Source organism: Sminthopsis crassicaudata, chromosome 1 (genome assembly GCF_048593235.1).
Source record: "Sminthopsis crassicaudata isolate SCR6 chromosome 1, ASM4859323v1, whole genome shotgun sequence".
Lineage (NCBI taxonomy): Eukaryota > Metazoa > Chordata > Mammalia > Dasyuromorphia > Dasyuridae > Sminthopsis > Sminthopsis crassicaudata.
This window is the reverse complement of record NC_133617.1, coordinates 69,988,953-70,016,624: the sequence shown is the minus strand read 5'-3', so window position 1 is coordinate 70,016,624 and position 27,672 is coordinate 69,988,953. Positions and strand designations below refer to the sequence as shown.

The following is a 27,672-nucleotide window of genomic DNA, read 5'->3' as shown; positions in this document are numbered from 1 at the left end:
CCCTCTGGCTCTTGGCCAACAGAGAGCCCCGAGGCTTCCCTGTGAGCAGGGGGCACCCCCACAAGGGGCCTGGCTGCCTGCCTAAGAAGAACTGTTGTTCAAGGTCTGGAAGCCTGCTGCTCTTCCTCGGAATAAGCTCTTGCCAGTGGCCAGAAATCCCCTGGCCTACAACGGGGACTGAATGAGAGGTGTGGGGCGAGCATGGATTGTGCTAAGTGGGGAGGCCTAAGAAACTCGGGCCGGACTGGTATTTGAAAAAGGCGGAGCCTAGGAGCGGGAGGGCGGGGCCAGGAGCCGTGGGGAGACCGGGAGGGGCGCGGGTCCCAGGACCAGTGTCGGGGCCTGGCTAGATCGAGGGGGAGGTTGGGGGGCACCGGGGCAGGCTCTGGGCAGGAGAAGTCAGCCCCGCCCCGCCCCCTTCTCCCCACCTACTTTCAGGGCTGTGGCTGCAGTGCCGAACACTAGCACCTGGGGGACTCTCTGGATCCTGACTCTCTGGTCGGGGCTGGCTCGGGAGGAGAGCCCCGGGAGGGGCTCGATCACCACTTTCTGCTGGGGCAGGAGCAGCTGCTGGGGGAGCACGCGCACCAGCTCCACCCACTGCTCAGAGCCCGGCTCGGCCGCTGCCGCCGCCGCCGCCGCCGCCGCCGCCGCGGGCAGGTAATGGAGCCGGGGCTCCGGGCTGCCGCTGCCTAACTGCGGGGTCTCGCTAGTGCACTCTAACAGCAGGGGCGTCTCTCCAGCCCGCTCGCCCGGCTCGGCCCGCACCACAGGCGGCTCTGTTGCTGGCTCCTGCTGCTCTCCCTTCCTAGCGGGGAACTGACTGCCTGAGCACTGGAGGACAAACAGAGACACTGGCCCATCACCCGCGGCCCCGGCGAGGGGGCTGGCCGGGAGGGGCGGGGGCGGGGGGCGGCACCCTCCCACGGGGCCTCAGGGGCCCCAAGAAAGCCGGAGGGGGGGGGTGGAGGAGGGTCGGCTCGCCCCTGCAGGGCGCGGCTGGGGCGGGGAATGGCTGCTCTGGGGCCGGGCGGAAGTTCAGCAGGTGCCCCTCCACGCCCCGGGCTGTGCCCTACCAAGGTCTCACGGGCCGAGGAAGCACATGGCACCGTAGCTTTCAGTGGCTTTGGCAGGGAAGTGGGCAAGTCAGTTTGATCCCTGGCCCTACCTTTGGGGCGATATATTCTAAGAGGCCTGTCTTCTGAAAGGTGGGAATCGAGATATTTAGAACTGCAGGGGCCTTGAGAGGCCACCCGCTCAGCCCCCTCACGGAGAGCCCACTGATTCTTAGCGCTTCTCTTAGTGTCTAGAAAACTACCGATCCATCACTCGTGGGGCAGGAAGTGGGAGGAGGGCAGGGGAAGGGCCAGGGCCCCAGAGAGCACAGACCTCTTGAGCGACGTGGACCTGCTGCAACCCTTGAACTGTCAGCTGCTGCACTGGGCCAGATTTTGGTGTCTGTGGAGTGGTCTGCACGACGGATCTCTGAGGGGACACACAGCACCCCAAATCATTGGAAGGAGTAGCCACACCCTCCTAACGGCCCTATCACTTCGAGTAGGCTGAGAGCAGCTACCTGGGCTAGTCCTCAAGCACGCGGAGGAGGTCCAGAATCTGGGCCTTTTGTTCTTAAAGGGGGCTACAAAGTCTGGAGTCTGAGCAATGGACTGATCCATATATCCTTCCCCACTGTCTCTCTCGGATTCTTCGCCAAAAAGGAAATGCAGATAGATAGTAATCGGTTCCTCCCTGGCAGACCAGGCCGACATGTGTATTCCCAGCCAAGCCATAAAAATAAACTATCCACTTCCTCAGTGAACGAGACACAAAAACTGTCTGCCTTCTATCCCAATGCTTGCTCATTTACTGCAGACTATTCCCAGGACAGATCACAGTATCTTGTGATAAAATAAGTAGCATCAGCTGTTGAGGGGCAATGAGAAGTGGTAAAAAGCATTCATGAGGGATGGGAGTTGGGATCTCCAATCTTATTCTTGAGGCAGTCATTCTAAGACCTCAGTTTTCTGGGGTTCTTCGATCCTAACTTTGTGTGGCTTTGGGTATCACTGAATCTGACAAGTCAGCTCTAGATGAGGACCTGAGGCCCACAGAGACCAGAACTTGTCCAAAGTCTCTCTGGAAGTAGGCAGAGGGAGGATTTGCAATTTGGGGTCTGCTCCATGGGGGGCCAAGTACTGTACAGGGTCAGTAATACTTGGACCCTAAAGTGGTTACACATCCCAGACTGTTTCAAGACACAGCTCTTCCTGAGCACCTCCCCTGTCAGATACCTCTTGTGTGACAGGGACGGCCTGGACACTGTGCACCTGGAGCTGCTGCACGGAGCCAGCTTTGCTGGTGGAGCTGTTCCCCTGTCCTGGTGAACGCTGTTGAGAGAATGAAGAGATAGACAGAGAGAGAGAGAGACAGACAGAAAGACAGAGAGAGACAGAGAGAGATACACAGAGGAAGAGAAAGACAGGGGGGGAGGATAGGCTCAGGCACACATCAGGGTAAGCTTTTTTCTGGGATCCATTCCCACTCTGTATCAGCTAAAGAGCTTAGGGAGAAATTAGGCATATTACTATGGGAAAAGAATGTCTTTCTCGTGCAAATAAAGTTTGCAAATGAGCCCAAAGTACCCACACTGGCTGGGAATCCCCTGTAAAAACATGTCCTGGCTAAAGCCTGATCCGAAATCATGCACTACCCCCCTGGCTTGGTATTGAAATGCTAGGATGGATTGAAAGGATATAATTGGAGGGATAATTAATAAGATAGCCAAAAAGAGGAAAGTCTCCCTGACTTTGCAGCTTATACTCCAGGGAGCTAATGAATACTGCTTGGTTCTTTTATGGGCACTGGCCTGAGAGGGATCCAGTAGGGAGGGAGGAATTGGGCTAAATGACAGGCATCCATCCCTAGGCTGTGGAATGATGCTCCCTATTGTGGAGTTGGCCCTTGCTCTTAGTGTCTTAACTTATAAACCTTCATATCTCACTGCCTCCCACTTCAAGCCTGGAGAATCTGTAAAGATCTTGGAGTGAGGAAGGCATGAAAACTTGCTTTCATCTCTGAGGTGAAGGCATCCACAGAGGGGTTCGGAGAACAGATTGGAAGTGAGCTGTCACACCCAGTAACCCAGGAAGGAGGAGATTGCAATATCCAGCCTTATAAGCTGCTGTGTTCTCTATTCCCTGTGCTTGAAAGCCCAGACTCTGCTGAAGCTCAGTCTGGGTTAGGATGTTCTCTGTTCCCTGACAAAAATCTTTTGCTGCTAACCTTGGCTAGAGGCCACCCTGACCTCATTAAATGTCACCTACAGAAGCCAGGATTTGAGAGCTAGAGGCAAGATAAGGGAGAAGGGCAGAGAAACAGTTTAAAGAGAGAAAAAGAAAGAAATGGGTGGGAGGGAGGGAAAGCCCACTAGGCTGGGAACTATCACTTACCTCTGGGGGAGAGTGCACTTGTTGGACATTATGGACAGCTAACGAGGCTGGGCCCCCTTTGCTGGCCTGAGCTGTGCTCTGCACCACCAACCGCTGTGTGGGGAATGTTTGTGATTAGGAGAAAGCTAGTGTTGAGAGAATGACCCAATCCCAGAGACCCCTAGGGGCTGGCCTTTAAGAGTCAAAAATCCATTAGAGTTAGAGGGATCTTGACACTATTTAATCCAACTCCATAATTGTGCAGATGAGAAACCAGTCTTTTCCTCACCAGGCCTGGTGAGGAAAGGACTAGACTAAGGTCACTAAGCTGGTAAATGGCAGAGCTAGGATCCCAACCCTACTGGGGTTCATGCTTTTTAGAGTCTATTTCTAGTATGCTTGCCAGGCAGCCAGAAATGCTTCTTGGCACTGGGATTCACTTTTAGTAGCTCACTGTGTTAGGTGGGAGGTATGGATTTACTCCAATAATCTATATTTTCCAGCCAAAGGCTATTGGAGCAGGAAACTCTAAAGGTTTCTCTATAATGGAGGTCTAAAGGAGACAACTGAGGCAAGAACAGGAATCTGCGTTCTTTCCCTAGTTCCTGAAGCTAGGGGAAGCGTCCCCTCCTTCTCCCTTACTCCTACTCTATTTGCTTTAATTCCATGGGTAGAAGAACTAATTTCTTTTCTGCAGATGTGCAATGAGGAGCCCTTGGCCTCTAAATCCAAGAGTTATAAGAATCCTAAGCTCTTCTATTTGAGAGGCAGTGAAATAGAATGGGAAGCCAGCTGGATTTCCCTTAACCTTCAGAGGGCTTTTTAGAGCCTTAAGGAACATCTAGTCCAATCATCTCATTTGCAGATAAAGTAACCAAGACTATGAGAAAGTACCTAATAGAGGTCACAAGGGGGGTAAGCAGTGAAGGGGGATTAAAGGTCTGGGCACCTGACTCCTAACTTGTACCTCTTTCCACTAGCCTGTAGTACATCTCTGAGGTCTCTTCCTCATGCCATTTCTCCTTTCATGTCATAGGCAGCATGATCTTTTAAGATTTTAAGACTTAGACAGTAACTTGGGAACAGAAAATAAAGGGATATTGACTCCCAGGAACAGCTGATGCGGTAACATTAGCTCTTCCACATGAAGATACCTGACCAGAAGGATAGCCAAGACTTCAGCAGCTCTAACTTCCTTGATTAGAAATGGACTGGAACTGTGAGCAGGCTACAGGGGGCTAAGTTAGTAAAGGAGCTGACACAGTCCCCCTTGAGGAAGCTTTGGTTTTAATGATTAGGGTTGACAGGACTCATGAAGCCTCAGAAAAGAAGATACTGCCTTCTCTTTATCGTGTGGGCAGGTTGGTCTTACCTGCTGGGGCACTTGGATGCTGGTAAGCTGCAGAGGGGACACGGCACCAGGCTTGGTCTGCACACTAGCCTGGACTAGCAATCGCTGTTGGAACAAAGCCCAGTTAGATGAAGAGGGACTGGCCGTGACCTCCAAACTGGGATAAGGGAAGGGGAGGATGGAAAGGGAATTGAACAGAATGGAGCAAAGCATCTTGATAAGAAAAGGCAAACAGATGGCTCTGGCAGATGGTAAGGGGCAGAGCTAAAGGGCAGGGAGGAGGAGGTAGCAGTGAGAGGCACAGAGCATCAGTCTATACTCATCTTCAAGATGGGGAAGACTCAAGTCTCCACTAGCTGGAGATGGCCTCTCTTGGCCCCAAGAACCTGTTGTGCTGATAACCAGCTACTCAATTCCCTTATCATAGGAGCCCCATACCTGTGGTGTGGCCTGGACCTGTTGGACCACCTGTGTTGGCACTCCAGATTGGCTGGCTGTGGAGCCTGGGCTGGCTTCTGAGACAGTGTCACTTGCCCTCATGGCCCCTTCTGTAGGGAGGAAGAAAACAAATCAGACACACTGTGTGCTCGTCTCTAGGGCGCTGGAAGGGAGAAGCTTGGGATCTGGGTTTAGATCTAGAATTTAAGAAAGTCTTTAAAGTGTTGGGAAGGGCTCAGAAATATTTGGGGATGGATGTGGGAAGTATCAGAACTCCTGTAGGGGCTATACTTCCTTCTACAAATTATCCTTCTAAATGTGGCTGGAGTCACCTCCCATGTCAGCTATATGTTCCTGGATCCTGTAGGAATGGGATGGCTATGTAAAGAGCAATGCTGTCTGTCAAGGAGCTCTAAGGCTTAGTGCCTGTCTACTCCATCTATTCACTCTTTCACCTGGCTTCATTCCCAGAGGAATACCCCAGCCATGGCCCTGTGACTGGTATGGAAGAAGTATTTTAAAGTGCATTGAGAGGGAAGGCTACAGAGAACCAGAGCAACTGGATTGGTTCTGCAAGAAAACAAAGAGCTCAAGGCTCAAACTCTGATATGCTTCCCCTCTCTCTGCCCACAGCTTCCTCTGACCTGTCCTTTGATTCAGGATGGCTTCCTTGGGAAGAGCAGAAGCTCAGAATCCAAGAGGTGGAAAGTATAAGTCTTAGAGGTCATTTAGTCTAATTTCTGAATCAGAATCTGCTTGTATTACAAGGAATGAGAATCACCCAGTTTTCATTTGAACTTGCTACCTCCCATGAAGTCATTTTTATTTTTAGATAATTCAACAATTGTCTTAAGTTTTTGGACATCATAAATCTTTCCTTTTCTACAGATAAAATAAGGCCCTTCAACTTTCCTCTAAAACTTCCCCTCCTAATTATGCCCACCAGGTCTTAAGCAGAACAAGTTTATGCTTCCATACAACCATTCTTTATATAATGCAATTATGTCCCTAGTCAGTCTTCCCTTTTCAAGATTAAATAAGTATTTCTAGTATCTTCAACTGATTGTCATATAGCAGTCTCCAATCTTCCTTCTGAATGCTCTCAACAGTTCTCATTCTATTTACCCCTGTTTAAGCTAACAGGAATTTTTATCTCATCTGCTCCACAGATATCACCAAAAGGCAGAAGAGGGAGATCTTTCTTGTCCAAGGATGAAAATAAAAGCAGGAAAATGGAATTTTTCCCTGACTAGGATGGAGATTTGGGAGATCCTGCCTTCAAGCTTGTGCCTTTGCTTATATTTGTACAGCACATTAGCTCAATTTGCTAAGGATTCTTACAATATGCCATCAGAGTACTCTAGATACTAGTTTATCTGTTTTTGCAGGTGAAAACATAGAAACTTAATCCAAGGAAGCAGCAGAACTCTGGGATACTGTCCCCCACCCTCAAACTCCTTAGTTTGGGCTGTTTTCCTCCCTCTTTCCTTTCCATTCATTCATACCCAGTTCCCTCCTACTTTTTTATGGTCCTTCAGTGGGCAGAGTATACAACTCACCACAAGGGGATGGGGGGGGGGGTTACTCACGCTGGCAGGGAGCTGTGAAGAGGCAATCATAGAACATGATGCAGCCCAGGGGCGGCCTGCTTAGTCACGCCTCTCTGCAGGAGCAGGTGGGAACAAGGGCAGCTTTTATACTAGCAACCTTGGTGAACTAATCCCCTAGAGTTTGCGCCAAAGCTCCTGTGGGTTCTTGCTGAATAAACATCCCCTCATAGTAGGTACAAAACAAGGAGGGGCCTTTGCAGCACACTGAGAGGTCAGTACCTGGGCTGGGGAGATGCTATCTGGAAGGAGGTCAAGTTTCATGCACATCTCTCTAAGGTGAAGAGCAGGAGGAGGGGCTATTTTTTTTCCCAAAGACGACAAATTATCAGCACCTCCAGCTCTCTACATGAATTCTGTGGGATCCTAATCCCTAGAAAAATATCTGTTCCAATATGCTGATGGCACTTTTGGTCCCTAATGCTTCAGGGAAATCTGCTAGTATCCTGAGTGAGAATGCCTTTTTGCAAGATGTATCTTTCAAAAGACTGAAGGCTTGGAGGGCAAGAACTGGTAGATAGGGATGTCATTTTGTCTTCAGGCAAATAGATGAAAACATTCTATTTTTCCTGTATAGTAGCAGCAAGGAGAAGTAAAAGTAAAAATGAATCTGTTGAAGGGATGATGAGTCAGGTATCACTTCTTGATCATCTTCCCGAGAGGGGTGGACTGAAGGTGCCCAGCATAGGGGCTAACGGTATCACCTACTGCTGAAGCCTCTGAAAAGGCTGCTTGGAAGTCTAGGGGCTTCAAACTTGCCCTTCTGGCTTTAGGCATGACTGAGCCCTCTGGGGATGATGCCTTGGGAAGCTGCTGCAAAGCTGGGTCCTAGCCAATTAGGTACAATTATGATACCAAGACAGTTTGTGTACTGATCTGACAAGAAAAGAGAGCAGTCAAACCCCAATGCTGCTCAGTGATGGGGAAGTGGGATGAATCCCAGGGGATGATGATGATGGTGACAGTCAATGCTTACAGAAATAATTCTGGCAGCCACAGTCCTCAGGATAGCCTACAAAGTCATCAGTTTCTGGATTTAGCTTAACTGCTTTCTTTTGGATTTTATTTGGTCCTCCCTTGGCATTCTTGTGGGGCCTCAAGGGAAGAAGCATTTAATGACTCCAGCTCAACTGGGAAGGCTGGGAGCAACCTGAGAAAGTACTGTGCCACGTGATGCTCTCAACACACCTAGGTGTGTGGGTAACCTAAGCTGGGACGCTGTGTCCCCAGTCAAAGGGATAAGACATCGACTAAGCTGGAAACACTGGGCTGGACGAATGGAGGAAAATGGAGTTTTGGCTCCGTTCAGGGTCGTGTTTCCTGTCTCACAGCTCAGAGGTGGGCTGGGTGGCATCTCTGACTGCTGCTTGAAGAGGTCTGACAAGAGGGACCCTGGGACAAGGCCCAAAGTTAACAGCAACTGTCCTTTTATCTCACAATCCTCAGTCCAGAGGAAGAGCAGCACTCACTGCGCCGAGCTAATGGTCGCAGTCCTTAGGCCAGGGCCGAGGGTTGAATCGGCTTGCTTTTCTAGCAGTTCTCAGACCCAATGAGAAGCCAGCACTGGTAAGTGAGCTGCCCAATACCTTCCGGCTTATTGCTTTGTACATTCGTGTGTGAGCCCTGTGGCTCTGTGCTTGCAGGGATGCCTCTGTGTGTGTGCACAAGCGCACCTGTGGCCATGGCTGTGGGACTACATCCTCCTTTGTTCTGATGGGCACATCTGTGTCTATGGGAGTGTGTGTGAAGACTCAATGTCTCTGCTCAATCATGGAGGTGGGGAGAGGGTAGGCAGGTATTTCTCCTCAACCTCCTTACCTCCTGTCCCCTTCTCAGGTACACCTCTCTCTATGGGCATCCACATCTGTGTTCCACATCTCAATGCTGCTGAGCTGTCCTATGAAAGAGGGATCAGGCCAAGGAGCCAGATGTAAAGGGATTACAGCTGTGCAAAAGCACAGTATTTTGCCTTAGGAAGTAGTAAGTTCTCATAACTGGAAGACTTCAAGAAATAGATGCTTTGGCAGGCAAACTACAGAGGGAATTTCTCTTCAGATAAGGGTGGACTAAATGAGGTCCATTTGAATCCTGAGATTTTTTGGTCTGTGGTCATATCCTCCCATATGCATATGTGTCTCTCTGGGTAGGTCTGTCTATGCTTTTTGTTCCTGTATATGTATGGATGTGTATAGAAATTTGTGAGAAAGGACCTCCCCCAAGAGCCCTCAAGTCTTGAAGTTAATAGCCAGAGTGCTGGGTGCTATAATGGGAGAGTGGGACTGAATTCCCTCTCACTTGATCTTCAGCTTTCCCACTGGATGTGATGTGTGTCTCAAGCCAGCTGGACTTCAGGCGCTTTATCTGAATATTCTTTCAGTGAAGGAAGGTTGTGAGGATGAATTTAATTCCCAATTGAAGTCCTTGACTTTCTTAGGGAAAGGGTCCTTTATAGATAGGGAGCAGAATGCTGACAGAGCCTCTTTCCTTGTTGGGGTATATATGGTGTTTGGCTAGTCCAGAAATCAGGGTTTGCCTCTGGGCTACAGAGTCCAATGCAGACTCTGTGATGTTACCAACCAAGAGATCTGATTCTGCCACTAGGGAGCTGGTTTGGGGAGAGGAAAAAGGTTCCTGGAAATGGAGCTGTTCTTGGCTCCTAACTAAAATTCCCATTGTTCATAGGACTTGGGAAGCTTCCTGGCTCCCAGCCTAAGTGTGTATGTGCCAGGCATCATACAAGTCTGAGGCTTTCAACTCAGCTCTGTCCTTGATATCCTTGAGATCCATGGCATTACTGTGTAAGCCTATGTTTCCCTATCTGTGGGCTCATGTAAAGACAGACGATAAAAAAGACCAGATGACTAGGGAAATAGGTTCATAAGACACCTGCAGGATTCAGAATTTCCAGAGCCCACCACACTTCCATTCTTAGAAATATCATGGAAAACATATAAGGGACATCCTTCAGCAAGCTGGAGACTGGGAGTAGAGGTGTAGGGCGATAAAGAGATGTTTTGCTTTAAAGAGACATAGAGTTCAGTTAAGTATAAAGAAAAACTTCCTACTAATCAGAACTTTCCAGATTTCATCACCATCCTATATATAATCTCTTGTGATCCTAAGCAAGGACATTCAAACTTGCCCTCCCCCCTCCCCCACCAATACAGTAATACATTTCCAAGACAGTGCAATACAAAAGAAATAAAGATTTTAGATCTAAGTCCTATGACATGTCACCTTGCCCTTATTTCTCTGGGGCTCTGTCCTAAAGTTTGTGAGAAGAAAGTATCATGAAGTGTAGTCTTAACACTGACAAGTTGGTACCAAAGGGCTACTTTCTTTCTTCCTGAGGATCTAGGGGACCCAGAATGCACATCCTATCCTCAGCTGGGCATCCAGCCTCTCTGGGCATGGAGCCCACTATCATCTACAGTACCCTTTTTGCTCAGATTTCCTTTAAAAGTTCGGCTGCTTCTGAGGACAGAGATTTATGAATTCAAAGTATTGTTCCCAACGGTGAGTAATTTGATCACTGCCAGTATCATCTTTAACGTCACCTCCAGGGCAGATTGGCTGGGGACAGGATTCTGTTGTTAGACTAGTCAGCTTTACATTTTTCTTCTCAACTTGCCTCCTGTATGTGTGTTCCAGGTCTCACTCCAAAGAACCCATGCCAGGCCCCTCCTCCCTTTCTCTTCTTCCCTCCTCTGATCCCTGAATAATTTCCAATTGCTTCTGGTCTATGAAATAGACCTAGACAGTTCTTGGCCTACAGGGTCTGGCAGTCCTGAGCCTGGGCCAGTCTCCTGAGAGTGCCCCTGTGGAAATGTTTTGCTCTGGATGAACAACTTGAATAGTTAGGACTAAAGTATCTCAAAGCCATTTTTAGTACTTTAGAAGACTGGAAAATAGATATTTTGTCCAACGGGAATGCCCACGAGACTGACAAAACGAAAACAATCAGGAAAAAAGAATCGAAGGAAAGGACATGTTTGCCCTTCTCTTTTGTCCCGTCAAGTAATAAGGCTGGAAGGATCCTAAAAGCTTGTGGGTCATTTAATCTAACTGAGATGATCTCTACAGTATCCAGGAAACAGCCATCCATTCTTCATTGACAAAGAACTCATTAGACATTGAAGCATCTATTCCATCTCTAGGTGGCTCCAATTACTAAGAAGTCTTCTCTTAGACTGAGCTGAAGTGTCCCTCTGTAACACCCCCCCACACACACACACACACCGTCCTAGCTATAAATCTGATCCTTCGTTCAGTCCACAAATACATGAAGACAGCAGTTCTGGGACTCCCACAAATATTCTCTTTTCTAGACCACACACGCTTGCTGAGCCCTCACTCACCATTATGGTACCGATCCTCCATATCTATTCTCACTCCCTCAATTCCTTACCGTGGAAGGGGTCTAACCCAGGGAAAAGAATAGGTGCCTCAATGGGCCTCCTCTCAGACACTCTGCCTGCTAATACAAGCAAAGGGGTACATGTGTCTATTGGCCACATCACTGTGGATTCACAAGGAGCTCACGATCACTAAGATCTCCATGTCTCCTTGTTCTAGACAGTCTCCCTCATCATTTATGATAAAACAACCCCACATTCAGGATTTTCTCCCATTGAACTTCAGCCTACCTACAATCTCAGTTCATCCCATTTACAATGTTTACCACCCCTCTCATCTGACAGTTATTAGCATACACAATAAACATGCCATTTACACCTTCATCTTAGTCAATGATAAAAATGTTGGCTGAAATAGAATCAAAGGCAATTTCCACAGAGGGCTCAACTGAGCAATATAAGAGCAACCCGTGGTGGTGGTGAGCTCAGTAACACCTCCAGTGAATTGTTTACTGGACTGCAAGCTCACCCTACTCAGTAACACCTGAATTTGGAGTATACCCAATTAAAGCTGACAAAGATGGCAAAAAGAATGAAATCCCCCAAAGCAGACCTTATCCTCTAAGTCTACATCTTCTCCCAAGCTGGGACTCATTCCCCCAGTTGGACAAGCTTCTCCTGATGTTCATTTTCATTCACCTGGCCCTTCACTAACCAGAACTTCAAATACATGTTGATTTTCCTGTATATGTATCCAGCATCTCTATTATTTAAATGAATAAAATGCTTAGTCAGAATACTGCTCCTTAGAGAAATATATTCTTTCAACTTCTGTATTTTGACCCTTTGTTTCCTATCTCTAACCTAGTTTTCCTGATGACAGACTTGCAAGTGATTCCATTGGCCTAAAGTGCCTTGTAATAATGCCACCACCTGGGATGGGGAGGAGGAGTAGAGTAGAGAATAATTCTGTGATCATTATGATATGATCATTTGGAAGAAAAACACAAGGGAGTTCGTTAAAGTCATGTAACTTAGGTGTCTGCTGGGAATCTTATAATGTCTGGAGGTTGGAAGCAGGGACTGGGCCAGAAACTTTTAGGAGTATCAATCAACTCAATGTTTGGCTCTCTGCTCTGCCTTGCTTCAGAGGCCCCTAGAAAATGAGAGCTTCCCTCCACATAAAGGCATGTGAATTCTTGATATCCACGTGCTGATGCTGTTAGCAATCTCTTTAGTAAATGGAAAAAGAATACTATTATTTGCAATTATACTTGAAGGATCCACAATTTCATCATCATGGCTAACTCCTTGACTGATGAAGAGCTCAATTCTGCCTATGCATTGTCATAGACATCTAAAATTGGGAGGATCTCCAGAAATTCTTTAATCCTTAGTCAAAGCAAGAATCCCTTCTAAAATACTGACAAGTGGTTATTTACCTCCATTTAAAAAACCTCAAGCGACAACACATTTCATTCAACTATACAATTCTAATACTTAGGAAAATTTTCCTCACTAATGAATCAAAACTGCTTTCTCATAGCTTCTACTGATGTTAGCTTTATTTGATGGAGCCAGGTAGTACATCTATAATCCCTCTTCTGAAAAAGAACTCTTCAAACATTTGAGGACAATAATAATGTCCACCCTTAGCCTTCTCTTGCTTAGACAGATTCTGTGAGTTTCTGTGGTTAAAAAAAAAATTCATCACCTAACAGCTAATTCCCTGAAGAGATTCTCCAACCTTCAATGAAAGCCATGGGATGTGTCAGCAGTCTCACAACTGATGCTAGTCCAGCTGATAAAATAAGCAGAGCCTGCTGGCATGGCCTTTGAAAAACTAAGATCATCTCCTTACTATAAGGAGATATCAGAGTAAGTCTATTTCTACTGGTACTATTACTATGATTAATTAATAGCATCTAAACAAAAACAATTATTAGAAATAATAAAATTAATAATAGCAGCACCTAGCAATTATATAGTATTTTAAGGTTTACAAAGCAATTCATATGTTATCTCATTTGTTTGTCATAATAACTTTGGGAGGTAGATGATATTATTGTTATTTTACAAGTGAGGAAACTGAAATACACAGGTTAAGTGACTTGCCTAGGATCACACAGCCAATATGTATCTGAGGAAGGATATGAACCTCAATCTTCCAGATTCCAAGCACAACAGGCTATATGTTGTGCCAAATAACTGCCCCTAATCCTGCTATTAAATCAGAGATTATGGGGCATTAGAATCAGGTACCTTAAACCTGTGATACCTTGAAACTTTTGTAATGCTAGACTCTAATCCCAAGGGTTTTCATAGGTGGGAAGTTCCCAACCATCTCATGTAAGGACTAAAGAACTGGGTTTCTTGTACTTACCTGAGACTGTCACCACGATAAACTGCTGAGGGGCCGGGGCAGGGGCAGGCTGGCCACTGGGCTGTGACTGTGCTGGGGGGGCTGGGATCTCAGTCACATATTGTTTCTGGCTGGCAGGTTGGGGCTGTGGGCTCTGCAGTTCACTAACATACTGTGGCTGGGAGGTGGAGGCAGCAGGTGGCGGAGGAGGCGGAGGTGGCGGTGGTGGTGGCTGAGGGGCCGCTGGAGGTGGTGGTGGTGGTGGTGGCTGGGGCTGAGATTGTGGAGGGGCTTGTTGAGGCTGTGGTGGTTGCGGGGCCGCCTGAAGCTCAGTAACGTACGCCTGTGTTGCCATGCCAACAGTGGGGAAAATGATAATAAATAAGGCTTTTTTTTGCTTCCTTGGGAAGAGGAAAAAAACAAAAGAAGGAAAAAACGAGAATTAATCCACAGTAGAGAAAATCATGGACATCATACAGCTCCCAGAGGTCATTTTGGTTTGCCACTAACTTAATTAGATCTCATGTCCCATAACCATTTAGAGTCCATTACAGCATGGGTGCATGGTGAGGGCCACAGGTGAATTCATTATCAGAACTAGAACGAGAACCAATTCTTTGAAGGTCCCTGAGGCCAATCCCTTATTGACTGGGGCTCCAGCCAACCTTTCTCTACTATTCAAATGCTGGTAAAATGCCCACATTTCTATCTAACCTTGGCCTTCTAGGTTCCTGGCAGTGTTGGCAGCCACTGCTTGTCCAGGGAGGCCTGGCTAGTCCATACTTCACCATCTCTGAGCCCTCAATGGCAAACAAACGTCTGATGAGATCCTGGTGTCTTTGCTTTTTATATTAGGCCAAGAGGTCCCTACCACCTCATCTTCCCAGAGCAATCTGGGTTTCTAAAAAGAGAGTTAAAATAGTTCCATAGCCAAATAGAGTTCTCTAATTTTGGATTCTGGGGACACCTGTTACACACCTAGTTTATTCTTATTTCCAAACCTTTTCCCTAAAAGAGTCCCTTTGACCTATAAAATTGCCAAAGCCACACTAAGCTGTATAAATGCAAGGAGTCATAGTCCTTCCATAAAGATGGAAGGCTCCTCAGCGGTTCTATAGTCCAATCCCTCCATTTTACAAAAGGGAAGGCTGGGGGACAGTGTCCATGGTGGGCTTGAACCCTCAGTCTCTGATATCAGAGCCAGGGAGCCTTCTTTTCACTGCATCAGGCTACCTCTTAAGGCATTTGGTATCAAGGGACGTTGAAGGTTCAAAAAGAATATTTGAAGTATTTTTTCCTTAGTAAAATTGATTAACAAAAATGCTGTTATTAGCAACTAGATATGAAACCTTTTCTAAGAAATGATGGTTCTTACTGACTAGAGCAAAAACCTCTTCCCACATCTGAGGAGAACTAATCTGCACCCTTCCCAAAGGGCCTCTGGCATGGCCATAAAGCCACTGTTCATCTGGAAATGCAGTTTTCCCATTTGCTAAATAGGAATGATTTGGTCCTGAGGCTTCATCAGAGGAATATTGGTTTGGGTCTTGGCTTGAAATGCAGTAATGAAAAAGGTATGTGATCAAGAGCCCCAATCTAGTCTAGCCTTTTCTCAAAAGGGAAAGACATGCTAAGTCTAGATATGGTAGGTGGTGGGGAGAAAGAAGCAGAATCTCTTTCTAGTAGTAGCTACTGCCACAAAATGAGCCTTTTGCCCTAACCCTGATCAGCAGCTCTTCTCTAGTCATTTGTCCCCTAAAACAGGAACACTGCATACCCTTGCCTTCCCAGCAGTTGCCTTAGCCAGGTCAAGTCTCCTCTACTCTTAGCCACTCAGAATCATAAGATTAGCAGCAGGAGTCTTGGAGTCAATTTCTAATTCTGACATTGAAGTTCATAGGGTGGGCCTGTGAGCAGCTCATTGTAATTCATTTTCCCCCTCTGTAACAAAGAGAAAATAATTCCTTTTTTTCCTCATCCCAACAGAATTTTCTTGCCTAGCCTTCTCCAGGGGACATTGGGGCAAAGGAATACTTATGAATCACCATGAACCAGAAAAATTCCAAGAATGCCAATGAACTATTTGTCTCAACTTGGTTATCAGGCAGTTTTTGCTGGCCGCCATTTTCTCAAGTCTGACATAAGGCTTGCCAATTCCAAAGAATCACTAGTACAGATCTACATGGCAACCTGGCTACTCTGACATCCCTGATCTTGAAGCCAAGGCAAATAAATCTGATTGCTGAAAACTTTTTGCTGATACCTGATGGACCCTGACTCTTTTCCAAGAAAAGAGTGTTCAATCATTTTGGAGTCTACTTCCTGGTCCACAAGTGGCCTACTAACCAATGAGTTCAATGGTAAAAGCAGATGAGAAAGCTCTTGTACCCTACTACTTACTTTTCCTATGGTACCACTTACAAACCAGGAGATAGTTTGGAGTTGAAAATACTCTGTGGGGGGGAGGGGGAATGACACATCTAGCTTTCCCAGCCCGACTTTCCTACTTAGTAGCTAATTGCTTTCCAATTCATTCTGCTTCTCCTATGGAAAGGTCATTTGGAAATTCTATTTCTTCCTGCATGAAAGATAATAACCTATCGCCCTTATTATTCTGAAGGCAATGGGGAATGAAAAGAGATTTGGTTACAGTACAGATAAGATATTGGATGGAAAGGAAAAGAAAGTTTGTGGCTAAAAGGGAAAGAAAGAGTTCGATCTCTCAAATCAGACTACAATCTGGAGAAAGGCCCTTAATTTCATCTTGCTGCTAAGGGATGAAGTTAATTTGATCTTCCTGCTATAAGGGATGGAGTTAGTCACTCATATCTGTTCCATCTCATCTTTGGCTAAGACCTAATTTTCCTCCTATTTCCTCCTAAGACCTATTTCCTCCAATCAATTTCTATTTCCAAAAGGCCTAGACTTCAGACTCTTTCTGAAAACCCTAAAAAGACCAGCCCTATTAAATTACTTCTTTTCTCTTTCATGTTTTTCCCGATGGGGTATACCTGTACCTCTTTGGTCCTCTGTGGCATCCATGGTCAGCCTTTAAAAAAAAAAAAAGTGGGGAAGCAGGACTGTTCACATTTAGTTTCTTCAAGTTCATCATTCAATCCCCATCTGAGGAAGCAGCAGAACCCAAAAGCCTAAGGAGACATCTACTGCATTATTTTTCCCAGCCATCAATCTTAAAAATGGAAGCTAACTGAAACATTACCTAAGTTAACATCCCTCCAATACTGAATCCTCTTCTACAATATCGCATCAGAGATCAGTGACTAGATTCTCACTCTTTCTGGAGGCAATCTATTATTTCCTATAAAATCCACCTTTTGAAGTTGGTTCTGTCTTCTAGAAAAGCATAAAACAAATCTACTTCCTCTTTGACATGACATGATCTTTCAGAGATCTGGGGGCTTTTATCATTTTTTCCTTTCTTGATTAAAGATCTCTGTGTCATGTGGTACAGTTTCTAGACCTTACCCTCTATTGCCTTCTAAAATTCTACAATTGGTCATGATGCACCTCAAAATATGGCACCTACAAGAGAAGGCGGTCCTTGAGATGTAGAAAGATATATTCAACTCATATACCTTAATAATTTACTTCAAATATTCAAGGGCCTATAATAAGCAAAGCCATGGAGATAATAAAGACACATTAAAATAATCTCTGCCTTTCAGGATTCTACATTCTATTAGAATGATACTTATATACGAAAGTATGATACAAAATAATTAAAGAGGGAAGAGGGAGTATTAACACCTGGGGAGAGGTGGGATGAGAGAAATCAGCTGGTACAGAGGAGGTACAAGCTCAATGGAGCTTCAATGACTAACTGATTCTGATGAGGAAGAAATGCATACATTCCTGGAATCTGGGGTCTAAATGTTCTGGATAACTTGTTTAGATGGAGGGTTTAAGAAGTGAGAGGGTTGTAAAGAAGTCACTAAGTATAGACAATTGTTTCAAGTACTTTGGCAGTGAAAGGAAAGAGATACAGTATATTTGAAAGGATGGAAGATTTAAGTGAGGGCTTTTTAAAGGATGAGGCAGACCTAAGTTTGGTATAGACCCTGAGGTAGAAGCAAGTAAATGGAAAGACAATGAAGATAAAAACAAAGGAATGATGAATGAAGTAAACTCCTGGAGGAAGATATGAGAAAGGCAGGTAGAAAATTGGCTCTGAAAAGAAGAATCTTACCTTCCTCAGGGACCAGATTAGAGGAGGCAAGGATGAGTGAAATGTAGAGGAGCTTTGAAGAATCAAATAAGGGAGAAGTGGGAGATCATGACAAATGGCCTCAGTATTCTGAGAGAAGAGACAAAGGCATCTGCTGGGAGTAGGGGTAGTTTTAAGGATTAGAAGAGGTTTGTGATATGCTTTACAAAGAATGGGATAATCAAAGAAAAATATAGGGATGACTATATAGCAATGAGATGACATGAGATAATATGAATTTTAGCATACAGTAGGAATTTAATAAATGTTTATTGACTTAGTAATTAGTAAAGGACCCACAGTTGGCATTCTCCAGAGTTGAACATATAATATGTATATTATAGACATCCTCCAGTGATGAATAGTAGCTCTGGAGTATGAATGGAGAAAGCAAGCAGCAAGAGTGATGCAAGGTTGGGGATTGGCAGGGAATGAATAGTAGTATTACATAGGGGCAAAGGACTACAAGGCAGAGGGAAAAGCATAGCTGAACTGGTCAGCTCTAGGGTCAACAATTAATTAGCACCTGTGGGCTACTACTGGGCCATGTGCCAAACAACAACTCCAAACCAGGATAGAGAAGGGATAATGGACTGGGAGGACAAAGAGGGATGATAGGTACTATATTAGATATTGTAATGGAGCCAAAGAATGGATTTAGAAGGAAGATGGATGGAAAAATATTTTATGACTGATGTTATGATTGTAGAATTCAGTGAAATGGACATTGCAATTTCAAATGAGGATCCTCAAGGCTGGGATGTATTTTCTCTTCATCTCTGCTTTCTTCCAAGCTCAGCTTACATGCTATGTCCTGATTTCCTAGTTGTTAGTCTTTCCTCTTCCTTAAGTTTTCTTTGTACTATATTTGTTTTTGTATATGTGATAACTCCTAGTAAAATGTAGGATCATTGAAAACAAGAACTAATTGTTTTTGTAATTTTTCCCATTTCCTAGCATTGGTAAAGGGAACCCCTTCTATCTATGCAGGCTTGACAAGTTCCTAAAGAACTGCAGTTAAGTGACCTACCCAGTATTGCATAGCCAATGTGTGTCAAAAGCAGAGCCTGAAGTCAGTTCTTCCTAGCTCCAAAACCAACTCTATCTACTATATCATTTTGCCTCTCTGGCATGTAGTTGGTAACTTGTTAAATTGAATTATAGGGCAATTCCATTCGATTTGTGATGAAGAGAGCCATCTGCATCCAGAGAGAGGACTACGGGGACTGAATGTGGGCTACAACATAGTATTTTCACCTTTTTTGATGTTGTTTGTTGCTTGTTTCTTTTTCTCCCCTTTTGATCTGATTTTTCTTGTGCAGCATGATAAATGTGGAAATATATTTAAAAGAATTACATGTTTAACTTATATTGGATTACATGCTATCTAGGGAAGGAGGGATGATGGGGCGGGAGAGGGAAAATCTGGAACACAAGGTTTTGTAAGGGTGAATGATGAAAACTATCTTTACATGTATTTTGAAAAATAAAAAGCTAATTTTATTTTTAAAATTGAATTAAAATCTTTTACTCTGTGTGTGGGTAAGACAGAGAGAGTGTGTGTGCATTAGGTACCAATTTTTTGAGAATACTTGTGTATTCTCAAACAATTTTTTCTCTTTCCATTTCCTCCTCACTGCATCTTTTCCCCCAAAATTTTCCTCTTTTCTTTATGCCTACATTTATTTCATCCTCATCCTTAAAAAGTGATCCTGATAGGTCTGGTAAATCAAAGCAACAAGAATTTGGGCTAGGTAATATAGATGGGAGTAACTTTAAAGGAAGTTTTCTGAATAATGGTGGAAGGACAAAGGTCTGAAGTAACAATGAGGAGCAAGGAGTGTGAAAACTCATCCTCCTAACCCAGTATATTAGAGAACATGAGAAAAGACACTACTAATATTGGAGGGGGGGGTCAACCAGGGACAGAAGAGAGCTCAATAAGATGGAAAGAGGTTGAAGAGATTTAGAATGAAGAGAAGTTTGTACATGTTAATAGAATGGGAGGTCACAGACCTAACCTAATGTACTGCTATTGTCAAAGGCCAAAAAAATGTTGAGTATCATCAAGAAAGAGTTAAAAAACACTTGCTTTTTTATAAAAAACTGGGGTGTCCACAATTCAAACTCTGTTGCTCCATCTGTAGGGAGACTAAATGGTACTAGAGAATGCCCATAGTGTAACAACAAAAAACAAGAGTCTTAGCTGGTAGGAAATTGATTACTGCCTGAGGATAGACTATAGGAACAGGGATTCTTAAGTCTAAAAGACAAAGGTTGAGCCCAGGGAGTTGTGATAAGAACCATGATGGGTATGGACCAGTAGGTATGGATTTGGTTATAGAAATTCTTTGAAATTTTAACAAGATGAGCTCAGCACCAAAAAAAAGTCCTTCTTTTCAAAGGTGGGAAACATCTTTATTAGTCTAGGGGCCTCTTGAAGGGGGAGTGGACAGAACAGAAAAGGTATGTCTGCATCTGTGCTGGGTAGAAAACATGGCCTTGGGGCACTGGACACAGAACTATTGGAAGGTCTATGGGCTCAATCTACTGTGATCTGTATTCTCTCCTTAAAGAAAGGAGAGGCTGGGGAGGGGAAGGGGGAAGCAAGTGAAGATATTAAGTCCAAAGTGACTAAAAGGTTTGTCTTCCAAAGCTTTTAATTGTTTGATTAAAATGCATCGGGATAGAATCAAGCTGTCTTCAGTAGGGAAATGCTCAGAGAAAAAAGCAAGAACCTTCATCATCCTTGGAGAAGACTGATAGAAGAGAAAATGAAGAGATTCATCTGGAAATATAAGAATTGTGAAATAACACCTGGACATTTCAAATCAAAGGACTCACTCCAGTCAGTTGGCAGTCAACAAGCATACTGATTTTGTGCCATGCACTGAGGACACAAAGAAAAGCCCAAACAGCTCTTGCTCTCTAGGTACTCGGATCCTAATGGAAAAGACAACATATAAACACTGGGGAACTGATTGATATACAGAGTAAATAGAAGTAATCTGAAAGGGGGAAATCTAGCTTTTCAAGGCTGGGAATGGAAGCTTTTGAAGGAAGCAAGGGAAACTAAGAGAAGGTACTTCTTAATGGATGATAAAATAAAATTAAAAGGAACTGTAGAGGTTATTTGGTTCACAGGCTTAGAGATGTGGAATATCCTCAAAGTCACATGGATAGTATATAGGAAACCTTAGTCTAATTCCAAAATGAACTGTTTTTCTGCTATATCAAACTGCCCCTCGTCTCAAGCACAAATTTGACCTGAGATAAGTGGCTATAATAACCCAGACAGGTCAGAAGAGGTATGAATAGGGAAATATAGGGATCTTGTAGTCTTCCTAGTTCTAACTCAAATTAATCCTTCAAGGAGAGTAAAGTAATAGCTACAGATGGATTATAAAAGGAAGAAGGGGAAGGAAAGGAAAAGAATAAGCATTTATATAACACCTATTGTGTGCCAGCTACTGTGCTGAGAGCTTCACAGATTTTTTCTTTTGATATAATGGATTCTAGGACAGGTAGAACAAATGTTTTGTCCTTTATCATGCGTGAGAAAAAAGCATCCTCTTGGGGTTTACCACCTCTGTCTCTTAGAAGTGAGATACCCTCTACCCACATACAGAAAGGCTCTGTTCCTCTGAGGGGACTGGTCTACCATCTGTCTCTGTCATGGAACAAGCCACACTCTGATAGTTCCTGGGAGCCTGGTCAGTTTGTTTGGAACATAGAGAACAGAGAACAAGTATGGCTGTTTTTAGAGGAAGATGAATCAGGCTTTCCAAGCCATATTGACTGGACTAGGAATCTGGCTTTCAGGCAATCCCAGCCCGCCAGGAAATTAGCCTTAATAATTTGGGTTATTTCTCAAATGTACTGAGTCCCGAAGGCCTTTAGATCTTTTATGCATCTCTTGCTTCTCTTTGGAAACATGAGTTTGTAGCCTATCAGTACCCAGAAAAGATTTCATGAGTTGAGACTAAGTGAAGGTAGAAAGTGAGAAGGAAATATCTGCTATCCTATTCTTCCATCTGGGAAAATCCAGGTGATCACTATGGGTAAAACAGTTAGACAAGATTTGGTCTCCAAATGAGGATTTAGTTCTATTTTGCCTAAGCTAAGTTTCAGCAAACAGAGACATAGAGTGAATATTATTTAAAAGCTGCCCTCTTTCTATAATAGGGAATCTTATGAATTTTTCCAGATGCTCCTGAGGTAAGAAAACTTGTCATTCTAGATCTGATTTTTGGGGGGGGTTGAGGCTTTACATATCCAACCAAGTTAAGTCTCTCTCTCAGTCTTAGTCTGAACCAAATGGCATCTAGGAAATGCCTGGGGGGACGACAGTCATCTCCCACTGGGGACTACTTAACTCAATGTCAATAACTTATCTGAGTAACTGGACCCAGGCTTACATTGCTGGGTTGGATAAAGGCTTTGGATAAAGGCTTCCAATAGAGGTGCTTGGGATAGTTGATGTCAAAATAGAGTATTGGCCCTCAAGTTGGGAGGACTTGAGGGAAAATTTGGTCTCAGATTTAGCTGTGTGACCCTAAGCAAATCACTTTACCCTATTTGCCTGAGTTTTCTCATCTCTAAAATGAGCCAGAAAAGGAAATGGCAAACCACTCTAGTATCTTTGCCAAGAAAACCCCAAATGGGATTACAAAGAGCCAGGCAAGACCAATAGACAAAAAAAAAAAAAAAAAAAAAAAAGGGAAAAAAAATGTGAGAACTCTGGAGAAAATCATCTCTATAAGGTACTAGTTTGGAGGAACTACCAAGTATTTGAGTCTGACATCCTTGGGAGAGCCTGGTTTGTTTCTGCCCTGCCTCCTTCTCCTATACAGGAACCAGGGTGGTTCAAAGGAAAAGGGTGGAGATGCTCCAGAAGGGACATTGCTAGACAGGCCCTATTGGTGTTTTCCTGAATTGCTTAGCTTTTGCTACAAACTCAAGAATGCATTTTGGAAAGTTCATGGCATAGTGTAGTATAGACAGGCTCTGTTCCTTCTTCACTTAAGCAAGTTGTTTACTATCCTGAGAATCAAAGTATATAGAGAAAAAAACCTCTCTCTATTTTCCAAGGGTAGAGGAAGAAAGAAAGGAAATTATTACTAGCTAGAAGGAATTTCCACATAGTTTGTCCCAGAATGAGTTCTGTGATCTGCCTGTGGTCTGCCTTGATCAGACTATTTATCTGGAATGATTATATTCAGTTCTGTGTGACATATTTTAATATGTAGAATGTATCATTCCTGAAGACAGCTCTTTGAATTTCTAGTCTTTAAAAACACTGAACTTTGTACATAAGTTGGAGTTCAATTAGTTTTTGTAGAACTGAAAAACATGACAAACTAGAAAGCATCCAGGAGGGCAAAAAAGATCCGGTGAAGGAAATGGAAAATGCTAAGCCTAGAATAAAAAGACCCAGGAATAAGTTGGCTACTTTCGAGTATGAAAAGAAATGACATAAAAAAAGATTTGGAGAATTGGAAGGGACATTTTATCCTACATGACCTTGGGACAGAACTAGAAACAAAAGTGGAAAGTTGCAGAAAAGCTTGGTATAAGAGACATTTTCCTAACAATAAGAGCTTTCCAAAAGTAGATTGGGCTGCTTGAAGAAGCATCACTATATGATCTCTGTAGAGCCCTTTGAAACAGGCTGGCTGACTGGCTTTTTATTGTAGATGTTATAAAGGAGATTCCTATACAGATGCGGGATGGGCCAGATAGCTTCTGAGAGCAACACTTGAGATTCTATGGACAAACTTTCAAGAAGCTGACTGGATTAGGTATTTTCTATTTTACTTTGCATGTGGCATAAATACCTTAAATCCCACTCCAATCTTTAAAATTAAATGAAAACCAGTAATTTTACCTTAGAGTGTTGCTTTCCTAAATTAAAAGGAGCAAAAAATTAAAAAAATGCAAACAACACAATTGTAAAAGATATGTTAATGATAATATTGTTTTTATCTAGGCCAAGAGAAGTTAAAAAGTTTTCAGACTGAATTTGTAAGCCTATGATGAGCTCAAAATACTGTACCTGCTAATGCTTCAAATGTTGATTTTAGGTCTTGGGTTTAGATTTTCAAGAAATGCTAAGATCTCCTTGCTCTTTTGGTTTTCCTAGACGTGAATATATTTCTGGTTCAATCATTATCTAGCTCATGGATTCACATCTTTTGCTTCAGACTGGGCCAACTTATAGCAATTACATTAATTTCCTTTTTAAAGCTTAAATCCAAAACTCAAATTCTGTTTGGGGAAAAAAAAAATTGGATAGGTTGAAACTAATAAGGAGTCAGGTCTTGTTTAATGAAAAACGATTTTAATTTTTTTATGAGATAGAAAAAGCAAATGTAAATTTGCATCTTAAATGGAACTCTGAGCTATAATAAAGAGCCCCAGAGTGTTATTAAATAGTGTTATTGGCCTTTCTTGGCCTTTCTGCCTTAACCTACATGAACTAATGGAGTTATTCCTTTCTGGACAAAACAAAGGCATTTTATTTCTAATCTAGTAGGTAAATTATAAACCAGATGTATGAAATCTGGTTTCATAAACTGCAGAAGAAATTTGAATGCACTTCTTGGGCTGGTCTGTCCCTACCACAGCATCCCACTTCTGCACATATGATACTGACAGCTGGCACCTCTTCTGGAACATGTGACTAGCTTAAAATGGCCTAGCTGACATTGGCTGGGACTTAACTGACACCAAAAAAACTTGTATCTAGATAGGAGAAGCAGCTCAAGGACTCTTGAGAAATTTCAGGATAACATTTTTGCATTACTTAATACTTATTGCCCATTACTGAAAAGGGGGAAGAGGTGGAGAAGTTAGATGTTAAGTAGATCTACTAGTCATCACATCTAAATACAAGAACCTTGACACTGACAAAACACAAGAGGTAGAAGTAACTTGCTTTCCCTTGCTTTAGAAACATCCAGTCTCTACTCTTGAAGCAGATTACACTACATCTGGCCTGCTTGAAACCAGTCTGGTCCTTTAAGCCAACACCGAGTCTGGTCCCTTTCATCATCTTTCTTGGCCAACAATTCCTCAATGAAACTTCCAACTAATCTTCTCAAGGCTTTGATGTGTCGTTGCAGGAACAGGAAAATATGCTAGGGCACAAAAGTCTTAGATGAAATCAGTATTTAAATGGAGGCTAGATGCTCAAGTAACATAATTCAAACAAACAACAGAACTAGTTTTTAAAAATTAATGTGAAAAAAAACACTGGGTATTGGGGGGAAAAACCCAAATACAACAGGTACAGCTATCTGGAATGGGGTAAAATGAATTATTCAATCCATTTTACAGAGGGGGAAACTGAGGTCTAGAGAGCCAGCGGAGCTTTAGCCAAATTGACAGCTTGTAAACTTAATAGCGGTCTATTGAAACTAAGGGGTTAGAGCTCCCCCAGAAATGCCAGGGCCCATTTTCCAGAAAGGCTTCATTCACCCTCTTCGCTGACTGACAATGGCTCAAGTGGATCCCCGACGAGAAAACTTCAGCTGCTCTGGGATCCACCCCATCTTCTGCCAAGGCTTCCTCTTCTGCTCTCCACACTTCTCCCCCACCTCCTCAAGCAACCAACCTCCCCATTGGCTCCGCCCACACCTGACAGGAAGGCCCCGCCCTCCAACGCTAGCCACGCCTTCGTACCCCTCCCTCACTCCCATTGGCTCTACCTCTTGGGCCCCGCCCCTTCCCACCTCCCGATATAAAAGCCCCCCGCACTACCCCACCAGTCTCCACAGAGAGGCGGGTAGTGCCCTCCCTTCCGGGAGGGGTCGGGCCCAATAGGGCGGAGGGGGGGAGGGGGAAGGGGTGTTGTCCTCCCTCCAGCGCAGCGCCCTTGCAGCCGCCGCTGCCGCCGCCGCCTTTGCCCCCCTCCCCCACGGCACAGCCCCGACTAGCCGCAGCCGGGGCGCCGCAGACGCCATTTTGACCGCCCGCCCCCTTTCCCCCCACCCTCCGGACTGTAATTACAGTAGGACCCCCTCCCCAATAGACCCCGTCTGTCCTTCCGCCCGCGATCCGGCCCGCAGCCCTAGGGGCCGCCCCCGTTACCTCAGCTTTTCCCCCCTTCTGTCCGCCGAGAGGGTTTCCGGGGGGCCTCGGAGAAGATTTTTTTGGGGGGTGGAATTTGCCAGGGTCCCGGAGCCGGGCAGGGGGGGTGGGGGGGGTCGGCCGGGGCGGTTGTTGTTGTTGACTCTCGTTGCCGGGTTGCTTGGTCGCCACGACTACCGTGGCTATGGCGCCTCCGTTTCCTTCACCGGGGCAACTGTTGCTACCCACCCTACTTACGTCATGCAAGGGAGGGCGGTGCCTGTGCTGATTGGAAGCGCCTCAGGAAGTGATTGGGTGACGCTGTTGTCCGTTTTTTAGCGTCTCAACATTATTGGCTTATAGTCACGCTCTTCAGCGCCCGCTCGAACGCCCGGCGCCCCGATTCAGCCGCACCCACGCCCATCAAACGGAACTTCGTTCCGACTGGAAGTAGAGTCCATTACTCCCGCGAGAAAGCCTGAAAGTCGCCTGGGTAGGGGAAGAGAAAGAACTCATAAGGTTGCGATTGGACTACTACTAGGAATACGTCTTCCAATTGGACTAAGTTGTCTGTCATTCATCCCAAAGTCGGGATAGGAGGGGAATGAGGAGAGCATCCCCTTCCCCCTGCACCCCTGTCGTCCAGACGGAATAGTAAAGAGTGGGCCGTGCCTGTGGGCTGGAGGGTGGATAGTACGCCTGCGCCACTCGCTATGGCAGGCGGGAATCGTAGTTCGATCCTGCGGCACAGAGTTTCTACTTTCACCCTCCTTACACTGCCAGATGCCAGCCTTGCACCTCTTGTGTGTCGTCACCACCCTTCTCTGATTCGTGATGTCACAAGCCTTCTTCGATAGTTAGCGTCTGAAATTAGGGGAGTGGCTTCGTGGCGTCACAATGCGCTAGCACCATGGTGGGAGTTTTGGCTGGGGGGGAGGGGGGACGCCGAAAGCTTCGTTCTGTGGAACCCAGACTTTCGACCCTACCTGCCCTGGCCCCTCGAATGCCCTTCCCCGGCCTGCGCTCTACGGGGCTGAGCCAAGGGACCGACGGGCAGGAAAGGTCAAGGCTGTCAGGTCGCATCTGCTGCTATCTGGTGTTCGCAGGCGGCTATTTCTCGGGCTCCGGAAAAGGTCTTCCGAATGGGCGGGGGGATTTAATTAGCGTTCTGGATAATGAGAAGAGATAAGCAAAGTTCAGAGCCGGAACCCGCCTACCTGTCTGCTGGCGCCTTGGCCTGCCCTCGCCCCTAGGGACCCCGCAGGAGGTCGGTCTCCTGGTGTGCTCCACAGTTAACGGAGTTAGGTGCTGCGTCTCTACTTCTCCCCCTTCTCCATCACCGCTTTACCTTTGAAATCCAGAGGTCCAGTTTTTTGTTTGTTTGTTTGTTTTGTTTTGTTTTTTTATCAAAATCCCTTTTTTGTAGGCTATTGAATGAGACCCTGGGCAGAGTGTTCTCCTTCTGGTCCCGACTGCGCCTCCTTATCTGTGTCTGAAGGGTTTGTACTAAGTGAGTTTAAGGGCGGCTTTTCCAACACACTAAGCTCTAAGTGGACTGAGATAATTGTCCTGGGAATCAGGAAGATCTCAAGTTGTTTTTTTTGTTTGTTTTTTTTTTTTAGGCAATTGGGGTTAAGTGACTTGCCCAGGGTCACACAACCAGGATGTGTTAAGTGTCTGAGGTAACATTGACTTCAGGGTTGGTCCTCTATCCACTGCATCAAGTAGCTGCCCCAAGATTTCAATTCTAATTTGGACCCAGACACTTACTGGCTATGTGAACCCTGGACAAATCAACTTAATTTCTGTCTCAGTTTCCTCATCAGTAAAAGGGGA

The 27,672-nt window shown here is 44.9% G+C and overlaps 1 protein-coding gene and 1 long non-coding RNA gene across 5 annotated transcripts in view; one reads left to right on the top strand and one right to left on the bottom strand.

Moving 5' to 3' along the window:
- Positions 1 to 26,471, bottom strand: part of RFX1 (regulatory factor X1) — a 34,648-nt gene extending 8,177 nt beyond the window's left edge. Inside the window, exons 1-8 of one of the 4 annotated variants that reach the window (XM_074310684.1) lie at positions 25,858 to 26,471; positions 23,822 to 24,905; positions 13,563 to 13,942; positions 5,218 to 5,327; positions 4,801 to 4,884; positions 3,450 to 3,542; positions 2,292 to 2,387; positions 1,390 to 1,485 (exon numbers count right to left, since the gene is read on the bottom strand). In XM_074310684.1, coding sequence (XP_074166785.1) covers positions 1,390 to 1,485; positions 2,292 to 2,387; positions 3,450 to 3,542; positions 4,801 to 4,884; positions 5,218 to 5,327; positions 13,563 to 13,896 — 813 coding nt within the window. In that variant the 5' untranslated portion in view covers positions 13,897 to 13,942; positions 23,822 to 24,905; positions 25,858 to 26,471. Of the gene's footprint in view, positions 1 to 1,389; positions 1,486 to 2,291; positions 2,388 to 3,449; positions 3,543 to 4,800; positions 4,885 to 5,217; positions 5,328 to 13,562; positions 13,943 to 23,821; positions 24,906 to 25,245; positions 25,370 to 25,857 lie in introns of those variants that run through there. The other 3 variants (XM_074310667.1, XM_074310675.1, XM_074310692.1) reach the window with 3 other exon arrangements.
- On the top strand, positions 348 to 15,894 carry LOC141566377 (uncharacterized). Its single transcript, XR_012489292.1, has 3 exons — positions 348 to 660; positions 6,387 to 8,390; positions 15,528 to 15,894. It is a non-coding gene; the product is annotated as an uncharacterized LOC141566377 (long non-coding RNA).
- Positions 26,472 to 27,672: the final 1,201 nt, after the last annotated feature.